The 18,515-nt window shown below is 44.3% G+C and overlaps 1 protein-coding gene across 3 annotated transcripts in view; it reads left to right on the plus strand.

Annotated features, from left to right (window-relative positions):
• Positions 1–1,156: 1,156 nt before the first annotated feature.
• Positions 1,157–18,515, plus strand: part of grip2b (glutamate receptor interacting protein 2b) — a 158,341-nt gene continuing 140,982 nt past the window's right edge. For 2 of the 3 annotated variants that reach the window (XM_065955250.1, XM_065955251.1), the window contains exon 1: positions 1,157–1,587. In XM_065955250.1, the coding sequence (XP_065811322.1) occupies positions 1,431–1,587 (157 nt within the window). In that variant the 5' untranslated portion in view covers positions 1,157–1,430. The remainder of the gene's footprint in view (positions 1,588–18,515) is intronic. The other variant, XM_065955252.1, reaches the window with a different exon arrangement.

Here is an 18,515-nt window from a genome sequence, read left to right on the forward strand (position 1 = left end):
TTTAATATCTTTGCAGTTAACAGAGGCGCTGCTCAGGCAGGCAACTGCTTGGGGCCCCAGACCACTTAGGGGCCCCCTGAGGGCTCACAAAGCTTAAACCAAAGCAGTGTCCTAAAATGTGCAAATTTTGCAATGACAGTAGGACATAGCACTCACTCTTGTTGCCATGCTCATTGCAAAGTTTGTCGAAGAAAGTCAACAAAGAAAAATGAAGAGGAACGATCCGTCGATAGGAGAGAAAAAAGAAACAGGAAACAACTGGAGGAGTAATCGTCGACGGGCAGACATGATGGCGAGGAACGCCGGTTGAAGGGTCCCCTACTTGATTTACGCTTGGGACCCCGACAGGCTCTTGAATCGCCTCTGGTCGTTAACTTCAGGACGTATATACATGATGCTGGTGAGCGTCTCTTTGTATGTGTGAAGAACTACTCTGCATCTTTGTTTGTCTTTTGTGTCGTTTACTCTTTACATTGAACATGCTCATGAATTCAACTAAATAATGAAAGTGAGGGAACAGATGGAGGGGAAATGTAAAGAAGAGATAAGAAAAGGAAAACCTGGAGGGACGGAGACAAGGATTGATTGAAGAAGTGAGCATGTGTGTGTGTGTCCCAGCTGACAGAAGGAAACTGTGTGTAGTCGAGAGAGAGAGAGAGAGAGAGAAAGAGAGAGGGATAATGAAGCAAGCATTTGCAAAAAGAAAGAAAACTAGCCCCATGCTGCGTCTCCTAAAAAAATAAAGAAACATGTCTTTATATTTTCCACCCCCTTCTCTTGAAGTGCCGACGAGTTTGAGTTTTGGAGGTTTGATGTGGATGGTGAGGAGTCGGGGGTGTGCTGAAATACAGACAGAGCAACAGAGAGAGAGAGAGAGAGAGAAGGGGGGGAAGTAAATTTGCTGCCTCTCCCTTTCCCCCTCAGTGTCTCACATCTCTCGCTGCTTCGTTCATCAGATTTTTGGAGCGCTAAAGAGGCAGGAGGGAAAGGAAAAGAGACGAGAAGGAGCAGAATAACATGAAGGTGTTTGTGGGGCTGGACTGGAGTAATTAAGTGCTGCATTGTAGAAGGGAGGTAAAGAAGAAGGAGCAGAGCGAAGGAGAGAAGGAAGAGAGGAGGGGGTGTGGACAGGGGGAGGGATTTTGGGAAAGCGCGAGAGAGAGAGAGAGAGAGAGAGAGAGAGAGGCACTCTCCTGGAACCACGAGGGAAGAGAGGGAGGCGAGAAAACGAGTGAGGTAGACTGCAAAAGTTGTCAAGATTAGCAAAAAGACACAAAAGGCAGAGTTTGGGAAAGAAGAAGAAGAGGAAGTGGGAGACAGGAAAGAGTGAAGAAGAAGAAGAAGAGAGAGAAAGTCGAGGAGATCAGAGGAGGATCTGTGAAATCATCTGTCTCGTGCGGCTCGGGTCAGCCATCCATCCACCATCCGGCATGGACAAGGTGGAGCGAGTGATGAAGATGGTGAAGAGGATGTCGCCCAGGAAGAAGAGGAGAGAAGGAGGAGGGGGGAGAGGGGGAGGTCCGGGAGAGCTGGAGAGCCCGGACACGCTGTGCGACGAACTCTGCCGCTTCAGCCTCTGCATCAGCGGTGAGAGGACGCACAGCCACGTGTGTGTTTGTGTGTTTGTGTGTGTGATTGAAGATTATTCATGATGCCGTACCAGTGGACGTGGGTGTGTGATCATGTTTCAAATATATCACTTCTAAAGGAGGATCGTAGAATTGAGTGTGTTTGTGTTTGGACAGAAGATATTTGTAGAACTGTTGACTGTGTCCAGAATAAGATGAATGTGTTTCAGTGAGTGTGCAGTTCTTTATGTTTATTCCACATGGAGGTACAGTAAGGCCACATGCTCTGCAGGAAGTCTGTATTGTGAAGTGCTTCTTCTTCTTATTGGGCTGCTTGGTCTGCTAAAGTTTCCAGTTTCCACCAAGCGGCCCGGTTCAGTTCAGGTCTGTACCCATTTATTGAGTATCCACCGTCAGAGTTGGGAGTGTTACCAAAATAAGGGATCTGTACCATCCTACTTTTTTGGTACCCTTCTGTTGGGATGCCAAGCGTCCCAATCTGACCCTAAAGGGTCCATTTTGTTTACTGTGTCCAGTTCTTCTTCTTGAACTTAATTAATAACGGGCTGCACTGTGTTGGGCTGCTATGATGTCACACTATTACATAGCTGACGAAGCTATCTCCTTCTGCCTTACACAATATTATTGGCTGGTCGATTCAGCAATCGGGCTCTTGTGCATGTAAACAACATATCCTGAATATAACCGGGCTTAAAGGCTCATAACCGGGAGACTCGAGTCCTTGTAAGTCGTTCTTCATCGCTTCAATAGCGGACAAGATACTGTATGTGCTGGTAGCCATGCTAGCGTCTTCGTCTTAGCTTCTTCATTAAAGAACTTCTTCATCCTCCTCTGTTAGCTTGCTGTGTGGAGTCTAATTTCGCAGATTTCTGTGACTGCTTTGGTGGTTTCGATAGCATTTGGAACTTCACTTTGCCCCTCGGCAATATCAAATGTGGTGGTCAGACTCGTTTAGTTGCCAGCAGTGGCGGTTCTAGACCACTTTTACTGAGGGGGCCAAACGGAGGCCAGTTGTTTTGTCAGAGGGGAACATTAAACCCAGGTCAAAAATAGACAAAGATGATCGCTTAAAAAAACTATAAAATATTATGCCAAATAATAGCGCACATCATTAAATAAAAAAACATTAAATAACTAATTCATATTTGTTTCAGTCACAGAATTTAATACTCAATTGTGAATCTATTTGTTGAGTCAAATACTATGTATGTGTTTTGAGGGGGGCTCTTTCTTTCGGAGGGGTGGCCACAGGGGGGGGCCAAGCTCAGTGTTACAGGGGCTCCTGTTGGCCCCTGCCTAGAACCGCCCATGGTCGCCAGATTCTTCGAACAGGGGTCCTAACACCGGCGCCATAACTGTAAGTCTAAAATCTGGAAAGATAATCGGTTCAAAGAAACCTTCTGCGATTGTCGGGAGAAGGAGGAATGGGACCTCAAATCGTTCAAATTATCCTGAAGTCTGAGCCAAGCTTAAGGCAGTGTGCAGGAGTTTGGCTGCAATTTCTGGTAATTACAAGGAAGACATTTCCCAGTATTGAGTACCTAGGAGTTTTATTTTTGTTGCAGTGGAATTGGAACAGGTATCGAGGTATCGATGATGCTTTTATTGTGACAATCCCACCTAGAAAACATGAATATGCAGTTCATATTGGAGTGAAGGAAAGTGTTGCTGCTGAGATGTCCATTTCATTTCTCTGGCAGCAACCCAAATGTTTGCCTCTCAGTCCCCCTGCGACGAGGTCTTGTTGTGTGTTCTCAGTGTTTGCTGCATTGCTGACTTAATAAGTTGTTGCTCCCATCTAATTAGCTCTGAGCTGGCTACTGCGGACGCCCCGGTTTGTTAGGTACCTCATGTTCTTCAAAGACTTTGGAAAGTGTGTGTTGATTTTTTGTGAGGTTTATTTTTTTAACTCGCTTTGATCGTACACAAACGAGAAGGAGAGCGAGAGAGCTGGGTGGACGACATATAGAAGAACTGTTGTAATAATACATGTCTGATAGAGAGGTAGTCCCTCTCTCTCTCTCTCTCTCCCTCATATCCTTTCATCAAACAATCTTTGTAATCACTCAGCAGAAAATGCAGCAGCCAGACTTCAAACATCCATCAGAGAATCAAACAGTAGACCGCAGGCGGGGCAGGAGGTCACTTTGAAAACAAGAGGCAACACAAGCATTTAAATATCCCCAATATACCCCCCCCCCATCCTCTGCTCTACCACTACAGATGACGTCCTTGTCCTTCTTAACACGACATGTGCCATTCACTGGATGCTTTTATGCAGCACATATCCCAGCATGCATGTTTAGTATGCCTGCCATGAATCCAGAAATGTTGATTCAACAGGCACGTCTCAATGGCGTCGCGTCTCTAACAAAAGCTTTGCTCCTTCTTCCATGTTACTTCAAACTGAATAGAAGAGAAGTCTGGCCTGTGAGATTTTAAAGCACTGCTCACATCTTGTTGGTTTCAATTTTTTTCTCGTGTGTGTTTTGTGATTCTACCATCGGCTATGTTGTCAAACTTGAGGAAGTTTGGTGGTACTTCAAAAGGAATCTTCTCAAGGTGAAACTGAGGGGGTAAGATGAGGTAGAGCAAGAGCCCGATCGAGCAGGAGGGAGTGCTAGCCAAGCGGCAACCTCCAGTGTTGAAGAATGAAGCCTGCAGTTCCTCGAGTGTCCACTAGAGGCTGGCTGCAGAAGCACGGGAAGTCACATACACACCCATTCTAAAAAGCCTGTTTTTACAGCAGAGATTAACATGTTTACAGCCTGGTTCAAAAAAACAAATAGGTCTGATTAGCTCATGTCTCAATCAACACACACTGTACGGGGGGGTGAATGTTTTGATGACTCATCAGTCTTGATTTGATGAAGGATAAGAGTTATTCACAATGAGGTGCAATGGATTGATTATGATACAGCACTGCCACAGTATTAGCATACAGTCTTAATAGCAGTTTGAAATGAGTCATCAGGTGCTGTACTAGGAACTGTGTTCTCCATGAAAACACTGGACAGACTTAAAAAAATCAGTTTAACTTTGCATCGCCCTTGTTACCTAAAGGTTTTGTGTTTTTGCCTCTCCAACAGTAACCGAGAGATGGTGAAAGACACAAACTAGAGTCGACTGAGAAGAGAAAATCAGTTTGTCCATTGCCTCCAAACAACAGATGTATGCATGTTAGGTAAGACAGAAACTATTGGCCAGTGTGAACTATGGGAAATGTATATGTCTAATAAATGTCTTGACACAAGGCATGAGTGCTGCAAACGAATGTCAATAAAGCCTCCTTCCATCATTCTATGTAAAATGTGAATGAGCATTGTGGATGTGCCCTGCAGCAAATAATCCAAATCTACCTCAGGCAACGTGCTTGAAGGAAGGACAGGTAAAGAAGAAGCAGCCCGTGCAATCGGAGGGAAACACTTCTGAACCTCAGCACATTGTTTTCATGTCTGAGTCAGAATACAGAGAGACGTAAACAAGCTGCAAACTTATACAACTATGTACTGACAGCATGTGAGTTTAGTGATTTGTGCAACTTTTTTTAAGTAGCATCCAATTAATAACACAAAAAAATATTTAATGGCATTAAAAGGTGGAGTCAGTATCATTGTTCTTTTCAGATTGTAAACACAACATTCAAATTGGGCCACAGTCACCACCACACATGTATGGAGGCCCAGAAGGGACGACGGAGCAGCTTTACTTTAGGAGAAGTCTGTATTTTATTTTGTGACATTTCCAAACCTGAATATTCCCCAGAGCCGCTGAGCCTCTGCAATATTTCCATGAGGGCTAATTTTCATCTCCAATCTGCATCTTGTAATTGGGCCTCACCACATTGAAATGATCAGCTGCACTGTGAAACTCCGGCTTAAACGCTGCAGCATCCGACTCATCATGCAAAGTAGATGTTAGTCGGAGTGGGGAATAACCAACAGCCGGCAGCAAAATGCTGCGTCAAACAGTCAAACCTTTACCTGTACTGGAGCTGGAGGATAAACAAACCCGACAGTACACCTCAGGCATGTTCAGGAAGATGCATTAAAGTGACAGTGACCTTTTTATTTAACCTCCATAAACTCCTTCAGCCTATCAGAGAGAGAGAGAGAGAGAGTAAGCACTTTAAGATAACTGCACACAAGAGGGCTGAAATACTTCTTATTTTTGTTAGTTTCAGGGGCGTGTCCAGACCTTTTCGACTCTGGTTTCCTAACTAGGGAACTAATTTAAGCAGGGTGGCCAGTCATATTTATCTTATAGCTCAAGACTACGGCAACTAAGACATCTTCTTAGCTTAATTCTTTAATGACACAAAAAGGAGTATTTTCAAAGTCGCAAACTCCTGCACACTTTCTAACTGGCAAGAATAAATGAAATGACAACATCTTGGTTCCCAAACATGGCCAGTTGGTCCATTACAAGTAGACTGTTGATTACTTTCCAATGCACAGTCTATCTGATGAAATAGATGTGCAATGTACTTATTGACAACAAAAAGAAGATTTGCCACATTAATATGTAGAGAAAACTGCTCGCAGCCTTTTACAAAATGCCAGAATAGTCGGTTTTTAAGTCCCACCTCTGATTGCCAATCACCATTTAGGATTCCTGGGGGTGGCAACTGGGGTGGCTGGTCAGATTTCAAGGGGGTCCGATGCCACCCCTGGCCACCACTCTTGACACGCCCCTGGTTAATCTACATCTACAGTCCGTGTGTTAGTCTAAATAAAATAGAAGTATTTCAGCCCTCTTGAGTGAGGTGTATCTATACTTATTTTCTGAGAAGCTAAAGTTTCCTGCCATCACCTGCAGCAAGATGTAAAGACTGACATTGCAGTGCACAGGGCATCCACTTTAGCATGACTTTAAAATAGAAGCCTCCGTTGACTGAGGCGGATTTTGGTTCAGGTTAAATCACAAAGTCTCACTGCTGCAGGATGTTTTCCTCCCCTGAGAAAACACAGACTGACAATTAATCATCCGGGTGACAGCTTGATGTTAGACATGAAGTCACTCCACAGATAGTGACAGATGACAAACTGAGACAGAAACTACCCACCTGAGGGTTTCCCAAGGTGTCCCTGTTTTTTTTCTCCATTTTTTATCTAATTTAATCGAATCCCACAATGACAGAATGTGTGACTCACTCGTATTAAAAACTGAGTGAGTGGATTTAACCACTGGAGGGTCCAGTTTGAAACTAACTCCAGTCTGCATCACAAAAGGCTTACCGATATCTTCTCTCTTTTTAAATCCTGTTTTTTAATAGCCTACCAATATGTCAATGTTTGGGTTTATTGGGGAATCATGGGAGTTATTCTCTCTGCCACCCGTCAGACGGTGTGCTCCGTGCCCCATTGGGTGTGTTTAGCCCCTTGGAGCATAAGCGCTGCAGAAAAATGCTTGAAGCATATTTGAAAATCCAGCAGAGCGGAGTGGCAATGCTGGCACGCTCCAGAGATGCACTGCGGCGCTCGCTGTGGAAACAGGAGTGCTGACTAAAGTGGCAGCGAACGGTGGTGTAGTGCACGCTCATGGCCGTTACTAAGCTCAGCCATCATCACGCGTCTGTACATTGACATTCATTCTGTGACTGCCTAATATTGGTGTCCCAGTCTTTGTCACAGCGGGAGCTCCACATACACACACAGTCAAAGATGCACGCACACACAGGGCTGCACTCCCCCCCTGGCTCCACTGGAACTGTCTCGCCTCTTCAACGCCTCTGCTACTACCTAGACGGCACAGATGGGGGGGGGGGGGATGGGGGGGGGGGGGGGGGGGGGCACCTTACCCCATCATTACACCTCAGAGACTTCCAGATTGAAGAGTTCACGTCACAGGGGCATTAATATACCGCCATGAAACGGAGGTCTGAACACTTAAAGAAAGAATAGGTCTATTGTAACTTGATTCCTTGTTATGCTGATGATGCTCCGATGTTTCTTCCTAATTAATCAAAAGATGCTAACAGATGCATCAAAATCAAACATTTTGTTTCCTGAGATTTAAAGTTGACATTTAAACATTGCTCTGGTATAAATAAGAATAATTATATTTCATCTAAATGGGGCTTTGAGGATTTTCTTGTTATTAAGGCCGCGGGTGCTGTTTCTTTTTACAAAAACAGCCCTTCATAAGAAACCTGCATAACTATATTCAGGGTGCTTTGGTCTTTGGCATATTTTAATGTATTTTTAGGGGCATATTTGTTTTCAGGAGTGACCCAGTTTTGCCTCAGGGATCAACATAGCTCATCGTAGCTACTTGCTCATCTTATTGGCTACATCTGTTTCCAGACTGATACTAGTTTCATCATGTTAACTTCACAGTGAGAAGACAGTAGGCAGTTTATACAGCGTCATAAGACAGCTGTCAATGTGGAGTGATGCATGCTGGTACTTTGTGTGTGTACTCCAAGCTGCAATATATTCTGTTAGTTAGAAATGGCCATAGCACTGGATTTTAAAGACTTATCGCTTTAAACAATCCTGAAGTTGCAAACTTTACTGAGCAGCGATTCTGATAATGTGTTGTACAACTCATTGCATATGACACATCCATTAAAACCATTTTCACACATACACTCCTGAAAATATCTCAATAATTTCAGGAGGACTGCTCTGGATATTCTTCTGACTGGGCTGTTTACACATGCACCTCACAGCAGGAGACTATTTAAATGTGGCTGTTTGTGTTCACATATGCAGCTCCTCCGGGAAATATCTGGAGTTTTTCAGGAGATTTCTGCAAGTGTGAAAGCCCTAAGAGTGTGATTCTGGTAATGTATTATTGTAGAATTGGAGAACCTGTTAGTGTGGTGTGCTGAGTTGGTCATCTCGTTGCTCACAACACACTATAAGAGCAGGTTTGGGCTCTCTCAAATTTTAAAAGTCTTTTCAGATTTATAAAGAAACTAAAGACATGACATAGTTAATGGTGCAAACCAAGTCAAAATGGCTTGATTATGGCATTCAGATTTTCAAAAGACGGACCCCAGAGCCACGTTCATGTATGAAATTGGTTTTGCATATTAACCACATCAAGACCTACAAAAAATTATCTTGCAACCACACCCAAAACCCAACAAATTTCAAAATAATGCCTCGTTTTAGGGCTTCATATTTGAATAAACTTTACCTAAGGGTTTCATCCGATCATCGCCAATTTCTGTTTCCTATCTGTTCTTGCTTTTCCGTCATGAATTACTTATATTTCTACCCACACCGAGTGTACAGTGTCTACAGTCAAACCGAGCCGACAGGAGTGATACATCACGTCTCGTAGATATGGAGATAACGTCTCTGTGGTTATAAAAGAGGAAGAATCCTCCTGATATTGGAGTCTGAATATGAGACGTTATGGCTGCTGTGTGAGTGTCTGTGTGCGCTCATGAGACACATTTAGCAGTTAAATTTAGATGTTAAATCCTCCATTTCTTCTGCTCTCTCATCTCTCCACCCCCGGTCCTCTGCCGAGCTCCCTCCTTTGGTCTCCCTCTCCTGTCGCTCTCCCTTTGCTCTCTCTGTCGCCCTCGCTCTCCCTCGTGTACTTTGCCCTCAATCTCTCTCTCTCACTCTCTCTGGATGATACTACAGTTGTGTGTGGGAGGATGTTTCACTCCTTCTCTTTTTCTACAGCTCTAGAACCTTCTAACCTGCAGCTCTATGTGCAGTTTGTCCTCCTGCTAATGCTTCTGTTTTTCTGTTTTTGTATAAATGAGCTTTTTGCTCTTTGTGTGTAAAACAAGAAATTACAGTGAAAAACACAAAAGTAATTATACACAAGCATAGATTATTAATCTCCTCTCTGTGTTAATGTGCATACTTGTTAATTAAACCACATATTTATCATGCCACCAGTCGTCATTGTTTGAATAATGTGCTGTTTCTAATCGCAGCTCCTGCTGTTTACTAAGCAGCTGCATAGTAACTGACGTCGTCACATCCATTACTTTGTCAGATTTGTGACCTGATAAACCTGCAGAGACTTTTTGTGCATCTTTCAAACGATCCCTACCGTGATCTGTGGGCAGTGGCGCCACCAGCCGTAATCGAGTACGAACTGTGAATATATTTTATGGTTTTATTCTGTGAAGACGGTGACAACAGCAGATCCCGTGGTTCATTCTTTTTCATTTCTTTCTTCCTTTTGTTCCAAGGTTGAAATCTTGTTTTTAGGCTTTTGGGGGAAAAAAATACTTGGAGGTGAAGCTTGTACGACTGTCATTTTTTTATTCGTATTTCGACCATTGATTCGATCCTGGTTCACATTCGAAGTGTAAAGATAAAATCAAAATGTCAAAATAAACTAACAATAAGTGCATCAGGCCATGTGAAGTATTTTGCAATTTGATCCAGCAGAGGGCGCTCTCAGTGTAGCTTGACCATTTTATGGACTCTTGGCCTCAGTAAATTAAGTTTGTTTTGGTGTTGTGAGTCATGAGATGCAAACCTACATGCAGACAGCAGCACACAGGGACATTACAAACCTGCAACTCTCCAAGCTGGCTCGCAAATATTTGAGAAGGAACACACTCTGAAAACATTAGCAGGTAATATTGTAAAAAACAAAGACAGCTGCCCTTGATCCTGATCGCATTAATAGACTTCTGTTTCTGGTGAATAATATCAAAAAACAAGACGGTCCTTTCCGATTGTCAACTGGCTGTTTGGTTTTATGGTTAGAAGCGTGTGTCGAGTGTAATACTGAGTCTGCTAATGTTAGCACTGCTAGCATGGTATAACAGAAGGCAGCAGCCAGCTAGTAAATGTTCGGCAACATAACTAAGATGGTCTGGGTAACATTGTTGCTCTCCACACTACAGAAACAAAACAGTTTAATTTGTCATTGTTTGAGTTGGCTCTTACACAATTTTAACATCTGTTGCAAACCAAAACCTATATTTCTGTTTCAGACACATCAAGGGCCCCCTCCTCCAATGTGGGCCCTGGGTAGTCTGTCCCACTTTTGACCTCCCTACAACGCCCATGCATGCTCAGAAATCCACTTGAGTGAAGAAGTCCAAATATTCTCATAAGCAGTTTCACACTCCATTTGAAAAATCTATCCTGTTTTTCCACTTTGCGGTTATCTCCTTCCTCCTGAAATCAGTGAAGAGCAGCATATAACTCGCCGTTTTTCTGCCAGAGGTGGAAAAACTCATCTAAGCAAGACGAACCTCTCATCCCCGTCTCCCCACTGCCTCCTGCATCCCCCCCGTCTTCTCCACTCGGTGTAATTGATCTCAAGAAATACCATCTACCTCTCCACTTTACTTCTACTTTGTGCATTTTTTTTAAAGCACCTCATTTTGGTGACTTGTAGGAAGGGACACTTTTAAGAACCCATATGTACAGCAAAATAAATATAATATATATATATATAATATAATAATAAATCATCTCCAACAACAGCTTGTTGTTGCTTCCTGACTTGTCTGGAGATTCCTTCAGTGCTAACTTTAGTTTGTCTCATATTGGTTTTTAAAGCTCTGCATGAATCAACATTAAAACCATGCAAACAAACTTTTGACAGCAGCCACCCTCAGCAAACTGAGGATTATCCCCACAAGAAGAGTGCGAGTTCACTTCCTGTAACTTTTGACTCAGAATGTGGAGCAAATAGAGAAGTATTTGTCATTCATGATCCTGTAGGATGAGGACAGAATCACACAAAACAGCCACAAAAACGGCTCCTCCTTACCTAAACTCTCTCATCTAGGTCTACACTCCCTCCCGCCCACTAGGCTCTGCCAATGAAGGGCGTCTGATCCAACCTTCACAACAGGGTCCTAAGAAGCTAACTAGACTCTTCTCCTCTGTAGCCCCCCGGTGGTGGAACAAACTACCAAACTCCATTTGCAGAGTCCCTTTGCACCTTTAAGAAAAAGATAAAGACCCAGCTCTTTATGAACACCTACAACCTTCATTATGATGAAGATGATGACATTTAGGATGGTTTTGATGCTGATGCTGACAACTCTAAAGAACAGCTGTCCATGTTGTGCTTTACCTCTAGTAACTTCCTGTCAGCACCTCTGGTCACTTTCTGTCAGCCCCTGTGTGTCCGATCAGACTTAAAGCTGTTTGTTTTCTCTTCCTGGTGTTGTTTCCTCCTCTCTGTCTCTTTACTTGTGTTGTTCTTACTCTCTGATGTTTGTCACTTTTGATAAAACCTTTTTGCTAAATGAAACATAGAATTGTAGATTTAGGGCCCGGATGATTTAGACATTGGGTAGAAGAGAAAAAAGAGGAAACAAACAAAACAATATCATCTGCAAACAGCAGAGATGAGATTTTGAGGCCCTCAAACTGGAAAAACTTTCTGGTGTGTGTTGGCCTTCCCTCCTTAGTATTGCTACAATTTCCGCATGTGCATTTCTTGGAAGGCTTAATTTACAATAAGACAATAAATATTTAAGATTATAGTGCATTTAAAATCTTCAGAAAGTATCCCTGCTTCGTAATTCTGGGAAACTTCTTCCTCACCACACTCGTCTGTAGCTGCTCTGAAAGTGTCTCTTCATGATGTTTTATAATAAACAGCAGCAGCTCTGTGCCGGATGTCGTCCAGTTACCTTTCTCCTTTGATTAAGCCCTTACCATGAACCCTCAGCCCTCTGAAGGGGGCGGCCACTTGTCTGGATGGGTACTTGACATGGGGGAGGGTTGATACTCTGCGGAGGTTGAGTTGCTGATTGCTGGCAGCTCGCGGGGAGAAAGAGAGCAGCTATCCGCCTCAGAGTCAGGCCAGACTCAGCGGGCTCTGACAACTAAATAGGCCGTTTGCTTCGCTGTGAAGCGTCCGGGTCGAGAGGTCGATTGGCTTGGAGACACTCATGATAGAATCAGGATAACCAAACCATGTGCTGCGATCCAATGACTCCTGCAGGCATGAGACATTAAATCAGAGCATGCTGAGATGCCCATAATTAAATCCAAGTGCTTTAAATTCACCATTTGGATGCTTTGAAAGCCACATTTCACCAGAGAACATTAGTTGTTGCGTAGAGTTTCAGCTGATTGAGAATCTTCCTTCTGCTTCCCTTTAATAGAGTCTGACCTTTCCCATTGTGATTAATCAGCAAGGTCTGCAATTTGCGTCTCATCTGTCATCTGGCCAGGGAGGTCGATGAATTTCACCTCTTGTGTCGGAGCTAATGGAGTCGAACCAGACACGATACTGGAAGGGGAAGTGCTGCTGCAGATTAGACCTGGAAGTATTCTGATGGTTACTCAATTTGCTTGTGGATTTGATTGGCTGAAGCTGAGAGGTTTAGAGGCAGGCTTGCTTTTCTGATTCAAATAAACCCAAAAGGGGAGCTGGTGGCACAGTGGTTAGTGCGTGCGCCCCATGTACGGAGGCCATGGACCTCCAAGCAGGCGGCCCAGGTTCAAATCCAGCCTGTGGCTCCTTTCCCACATGCCATTACCCACTCTATCTCTCTCTCTCTCTGATTTCCGACTCTATTCACTATCCCATCTCTACATTAAAGGCACCAAAATCCCAAAAATAAATCTTAAAATAAACCCAAAAAACATTTATGGTCAACTGTCGAGTTCATCAGAGTCCTGAAAGGTTTATTATGAACGTTATGAATATATCAGAGGTTTGGTCGTCGTGGTAGCAGTGCAGTAAGTCCATCCAGACTTTCCTCTCTCCAGAAACGTTTCCCAGCTCCTCCTGGGGGATACTGAGATGTTCCCAGACCAGACGGGATATATAATCCCTCCAGAGAACACTCTGGGTATACCCCGGGGTCTCCTCCCAGTTGGGCGTGCTTGGAAGTCCTCCAAAGGGAGGTGACCAGAAGGCATCGTGATCAGATGCCCAAACCTCCTCAGCTGGCTCTGGATGCGAAGGAGTAGCAGCTCTACTCCGAGCTCCACCCAGATGTCAGCGCTCCTCGCCCTATCTCAGACACCCTCCAGAGGAAGCTTATTTCAGCTGGTCACTATTCAAAGCTCATGACCACGGGTGAGGGTTGGAACGAAGATCGACCCTCCCCCTCTGAACGTGCGCCCTGCCACTTCTGAAAATCTGACAACCTTACTGCACATGAAATCAACTTTCATTTTGATCTCAGCACAGCTTTACAGATGTACATGTTGACACACACACACACACACACACACACATTTATGTGGTGCAGAAAGTCGACGTGCACCACTACAAACCGCCACATGTCTGCAGGGTGTCAGAGGCAGGCAGGATGAGCGTCTACTCTCCGTTCAAACGTTGATCTACACGGAGGGAGAACGGCGTCAAAGAATCTTCTGCCATCGATGGGGAGGGAGGAAAACTACCCCCCTTCTCTCTCCCTCGCCGTCTCTCCCTCGCCGTGTATCGTTCTCCTTGATGCTATTTGGAGCATGAGGAACATCATGTGTTCTGCCAGAGCCTGTGCTGTCATTGGAAAGGAAACTTGTGCTCGCTGCATCGCTCCCTGAGTTCATTCATTCTGAATTATTTCATTATTTTGTTTCTTCTGGGTTGGATACATCGCTATTCTTTATTCAAAAAAGTTACACTTCTACTGTTTGCTGCTGGAGGAAACATTTATTTAAGAGTTCTGTAAAGTTGTCGAGCAGCGAAACAAGGCAAGGACGTGTGTGTCTTTATTCTGTGAGGAGGGAAAGAAAATGTCTCTCAGTACTTTAAAGGACAAGATGTAAAAACCCCAAGGTCATTTAGAAACACAACGATGTGAGTGCACTGAACATACGGCTGATAGAGGAAGCTTCAACGATAGAAGGAAATATTTCACATTTTCCCAGCAGGATTTATAAACAGTCAAAGGTTGAAAAATTTGACTTAAACTTCTTCACTTGGGGCAAGGACTCACTCCCCACCTGGAAGGAGCAATCCACTGTTTCCCGGCAGGCATGAGCTCGGACTTGGAGGCGCTGACCCTCATCCCGACCCTCTTCACACTCGGCTGCAAACCGCCCCAATGCCTGCTCGACGTCCCAGCATGAGCCAACAGAACCACATCATCTGCAAAAATCACAGATGAGATTTGGAAAGTCTCCTCCTCTCGGCTTCACCTTGAGATCCTGTCCATGAAATCCCAAATAGAATCTGTGACAAGAAGCAACCCTGGCAAAGGCCAAGATGCACCGTGCAGGACCGACACAAGTGATTGTGCCGCCCCTCTAAAAAAAACAAAAAACGCATCAGCGACAAAATGCAAAATCTCTCAAGCAATGCAAGTGTGCTTAAACTGTCAGCATTACTGTTGTATGCAGGAGTCAACAGCTAATTCATATAGCTTACCGTACCGTGCAGGAAGAACCGCTTATTGGTTATTTCGCAGTTTTCATCATGCAGAGCTGGTACACTTTTTCGACACCCTTTCCACAGGAATCGCCTAGTTAACGTATATGTACACGCTGGCCCTGGCAACGTGAACGTGTCTGACTTCCCAGTCCATGTTGGCCTTCCCTCCCTAGAATTGCGATGGGACTTTGTGAGGACAGAGGTGTGTATTTAAATATGGATCAAGCATAATGGATCTCTGTTATGGGCGGCTGTGGCTTAGTTGTGTGGAGTCGGTCGTCTCGCAACCTGAGGGTCGCGGGTTTGATCCCCAGCTCCTGCAGCCACATGTCCGACGTGTCCTTGGGCAAGACACTTAACCCCAAGTTGCTCCCTCTGCTTCATCAGCAGTGTGTGAATGTGTATGAATGGATGAGTTAATACTGATGGACTCTTTACTCAGCAGCCTCTACCATCAGTGTGTGAATGTGTAGGTGTGACCTGAAGTGTAAAAGAGCTTTGAGTAGACTAGAAAAGAAATATACAAGTCGATTTACCATTTTACCATAAATTCTGACTTTTTTTTTGGCAAATGCCAAGTGTTCAATGCTGCAGGTCCTTATAATGGTTTCCAGGCAGAGAAATGAAGAGAATAATATCAAGAAGTACGTCATTGATCATTTTTATAAAGTGGATTCAGACTCCATAAAGTCTGATCGTTTAAGAGCCAAATGATGTGAATTACAGACCGCTCTAAAATGGAACCATTACTTGGTTAAATCCACTACTTCATCATCTCATGGGAACACCTTTTACACTTTACACATAGTGCTGTGAGGATGGAGCAGAGAGGAGAGAGAGGAGTGATTGTGGTGATTTCTGAATCGGAGGAGTGTGAGAGGAAATCAGATCTTTGTCCTTCCCTCCCGTAGTCTCTGTCTGTATAAAGGACTTGATCTGAATGGAGAGCAGGTGGAATAAATAGCACATATTGTTGCCAGCGTGGATTCATCCTCCATACAAATTATCAAACTTATACTGCAGAAACAGTATTTGGATGGCTCACCATTTGAGCTGTCAAATTTAGGGAGATTTGCCCTGTAGCGGTTCCTCTCATGTGGAAGTCTGCTGTGACAGTCTGTGTGTCCACCGGGAGAGTCGTTTGATTTGAGAGAGAGAGAGGGTGAGAGAGGGAGAGAGAGAGAGAGGGAGAGAAAAAAAGAGGGAGAGAGAGAGAGGGAGAGAGAGAGAGGGAGAGAGAGAGAGAGAGGGAGAGGGTGAGAGAGGGAGAGAGAAAGAGAGTGAGAGAGGGAGAGAGAGAGAGGGAGAGAAAAAAAGAGGGAGAGAGAGGGAGAGAGAGAGAGAGAGAGAGGGAGAGAGAGAGAGGGAGAGAGAGAGAGAGAGAGAGAGAGAGAGAGCACACACTCACTCAGCCGAACACAACGGGAAGAAGTTGGCTGTTATTAAAGCTTTTAGTAAAACAGTCCGACTCTGGTAATATGTGAAGTGGGCACAGAAAGAACAACTGTCACTTTGTACGTTTCATTTTTCTGTAAGCCGCTCAGTTTAGAAATTTTTGTTTACAAAAGAGGAAGAGATGGAAGTTTAAGTAAACAGAGTTTAAACTTTTCTAAAGAATATCCAGCAAGCGTGAGCAATCCTGGTCCTTTAAGGGCCTGTGTTGGTGTAATTGGCATTTTTATCCATTGTTGGAAATGCTGTCTCAGTCTAACGACTGCCAACTGTCAATCAGGTCAGCTACACGCCTTATTGTAAATAACTCTCATCCTTTGTCAAATCAAAACTGATGAGTCATCAAAACCCCCCGTACAGTGTGTGTCGATCGAGACATGAGATAATCACACCTATTTGTTTCTTTGAACCAGGCTGTAAACATGTTAATCTCTGCTGTAAAAACAGGCTTTTTAGAATGGGTGTGTATGTGACTTCCTGTGCTTCTGCAGCCAGCCTCTAGTGGACACTCGAAAAACTGCAGGATTTTGCACTTCTGCATCGGCTTCATTTTGCAACACCAGAGGTTGCCGCTGGATGGAAGTTCCGGGTTAATGTTATTTTATTGGCCCTCCCTACTGAGTGTTGACGGATGATGTGAGGTACCGGTCTGAGGGAGAGGGTTGAACATGTTGGATGAGACTTGAGTGTGTGTGTGTGTGTGTGTGTGCGTGCGTGTGTGTAAGTTACAGAAAATGGCAGGAGGGAAAAGGTCAAGAGAGAGAAAAAGAAAAAACCTTTTGGGGCCGTGCATTTTAAAAATGAGACCATGCGGAGGATGTCTGCAGTCCCTCTGCTCTGTTTGCACATTTAAAGATAAAAAAGGAAACCAATCTGAGACACAGCACAGAAGTGAAATCAGAAACGATGCTGGCGTCACGGTGCACTGCTCTCTGTGGGGACGACACAGCAGCAGCAGCTTTCTGCAGCACCACAGGAGTGTGAGACTGTGGTGTTGCATTGTGGGACTGAAGCAGCAGTGGGTGCTGTTGCTTTTGGTTGCATCACACGTTTAAATGGCAAAGACGAGAGACGAAGAGAAAGGGATGAGGAAGGAGAAATAAAGACAAGTGTGGAGATAGGACAGACGAGGGGATAATGAGGAGGAAGGGGGAGCGAAGGAATACATGGGAGATGTGGAGAAGAGGAAGATGGATTTAAGTTTAGGGAGGAAGGAGAGGAGGAGGCAAAGAGGGGAAAAATAAGAGGAAGAGGGTAAATAAGGGAAAAGAGAGAGAGGAGGTGCAGAAAAGGACAAGAAGAAGAAGGGACGGTCAGTTTTGGGGGAAACATCAGATAATTACAACAAAAGGTGAAACAGGGTGAATATTAAAAGAGGACGAGAGAAATCAATTCACTCTCAGGAAAGAAAAAGATGTGCATCACCGTGTTGCTGCAGCTGTGCCGTGCTTGTATTAATATTCATATTTGTGAATTAGCTTTCTAATATTTGCCGGCCTGCGCGCACTGTGCTCGGCTCGCGGTGTCTACATGTTTGTGCGGCGGTGTTTCTCATGTTTGAGTTTGTTCTCGTCTTGTTTTCTGTGGTTTATTCTGCCTGCATGATTTAAAGTCTCTCTGTCTTTGTTTCTGTGATGTTTTACAAAATGGAGGGTTGATACTTTAAAGTTTAGAGAACTTAGAGCCGATGTGAAGGACCCCCCCCCCTCCCCAACCCCCTATTTTGAGTGGGTGTCCGTGCAATTCTTCGTCATGACTTAAAGTAATGGACCATGGCAGATGATTTCACTCCAGCAGAACTTGCATGAGATAAAACATGTTCCTTTTTTTGCTGTTAAAAAGTGAAGACGAAAGAGCAAACATGTCTTTGAGTTTGGAAGATGGTGTCTTTTTTTATTTCTACCACTAGAGGGCGTGAGAGAGAGGGGGAAGGAGACAAACCTACCCTTTCTCTCTCTCTCTCTCTCCTGCTCTCTCTCTCACTTAAACAAACCCACTCTCAGATTCCCTCTCTTCCTTCTCCGCTCTCTTCCTTTCCTTTCCTTTCCTGCCCATTATCCTCCATTATCACTCCCCCCTCGTCTGAATAATAAAACACGGCTGTGACTTCACGTCTTAATGGTTCACTTAAGACCTTTTTAAAGCCTGAACTTCCTGAGCAGCGGCTCTCCGTGGAGCCTCGGGAGG

Source organism: Labrus bergylta, chromosome 5, assembly GCF_963930695.1.
Source record: "Labrus bergylta chromosome 5, fLabBer1.1, whole genome shotgun sequence".
Classification (NCBI taxonomy): Eukaryota; Metazoa; Chordata; class Actinopteri; order Labriformes; family Labridae; genus Labrus; species Labrus bergylta.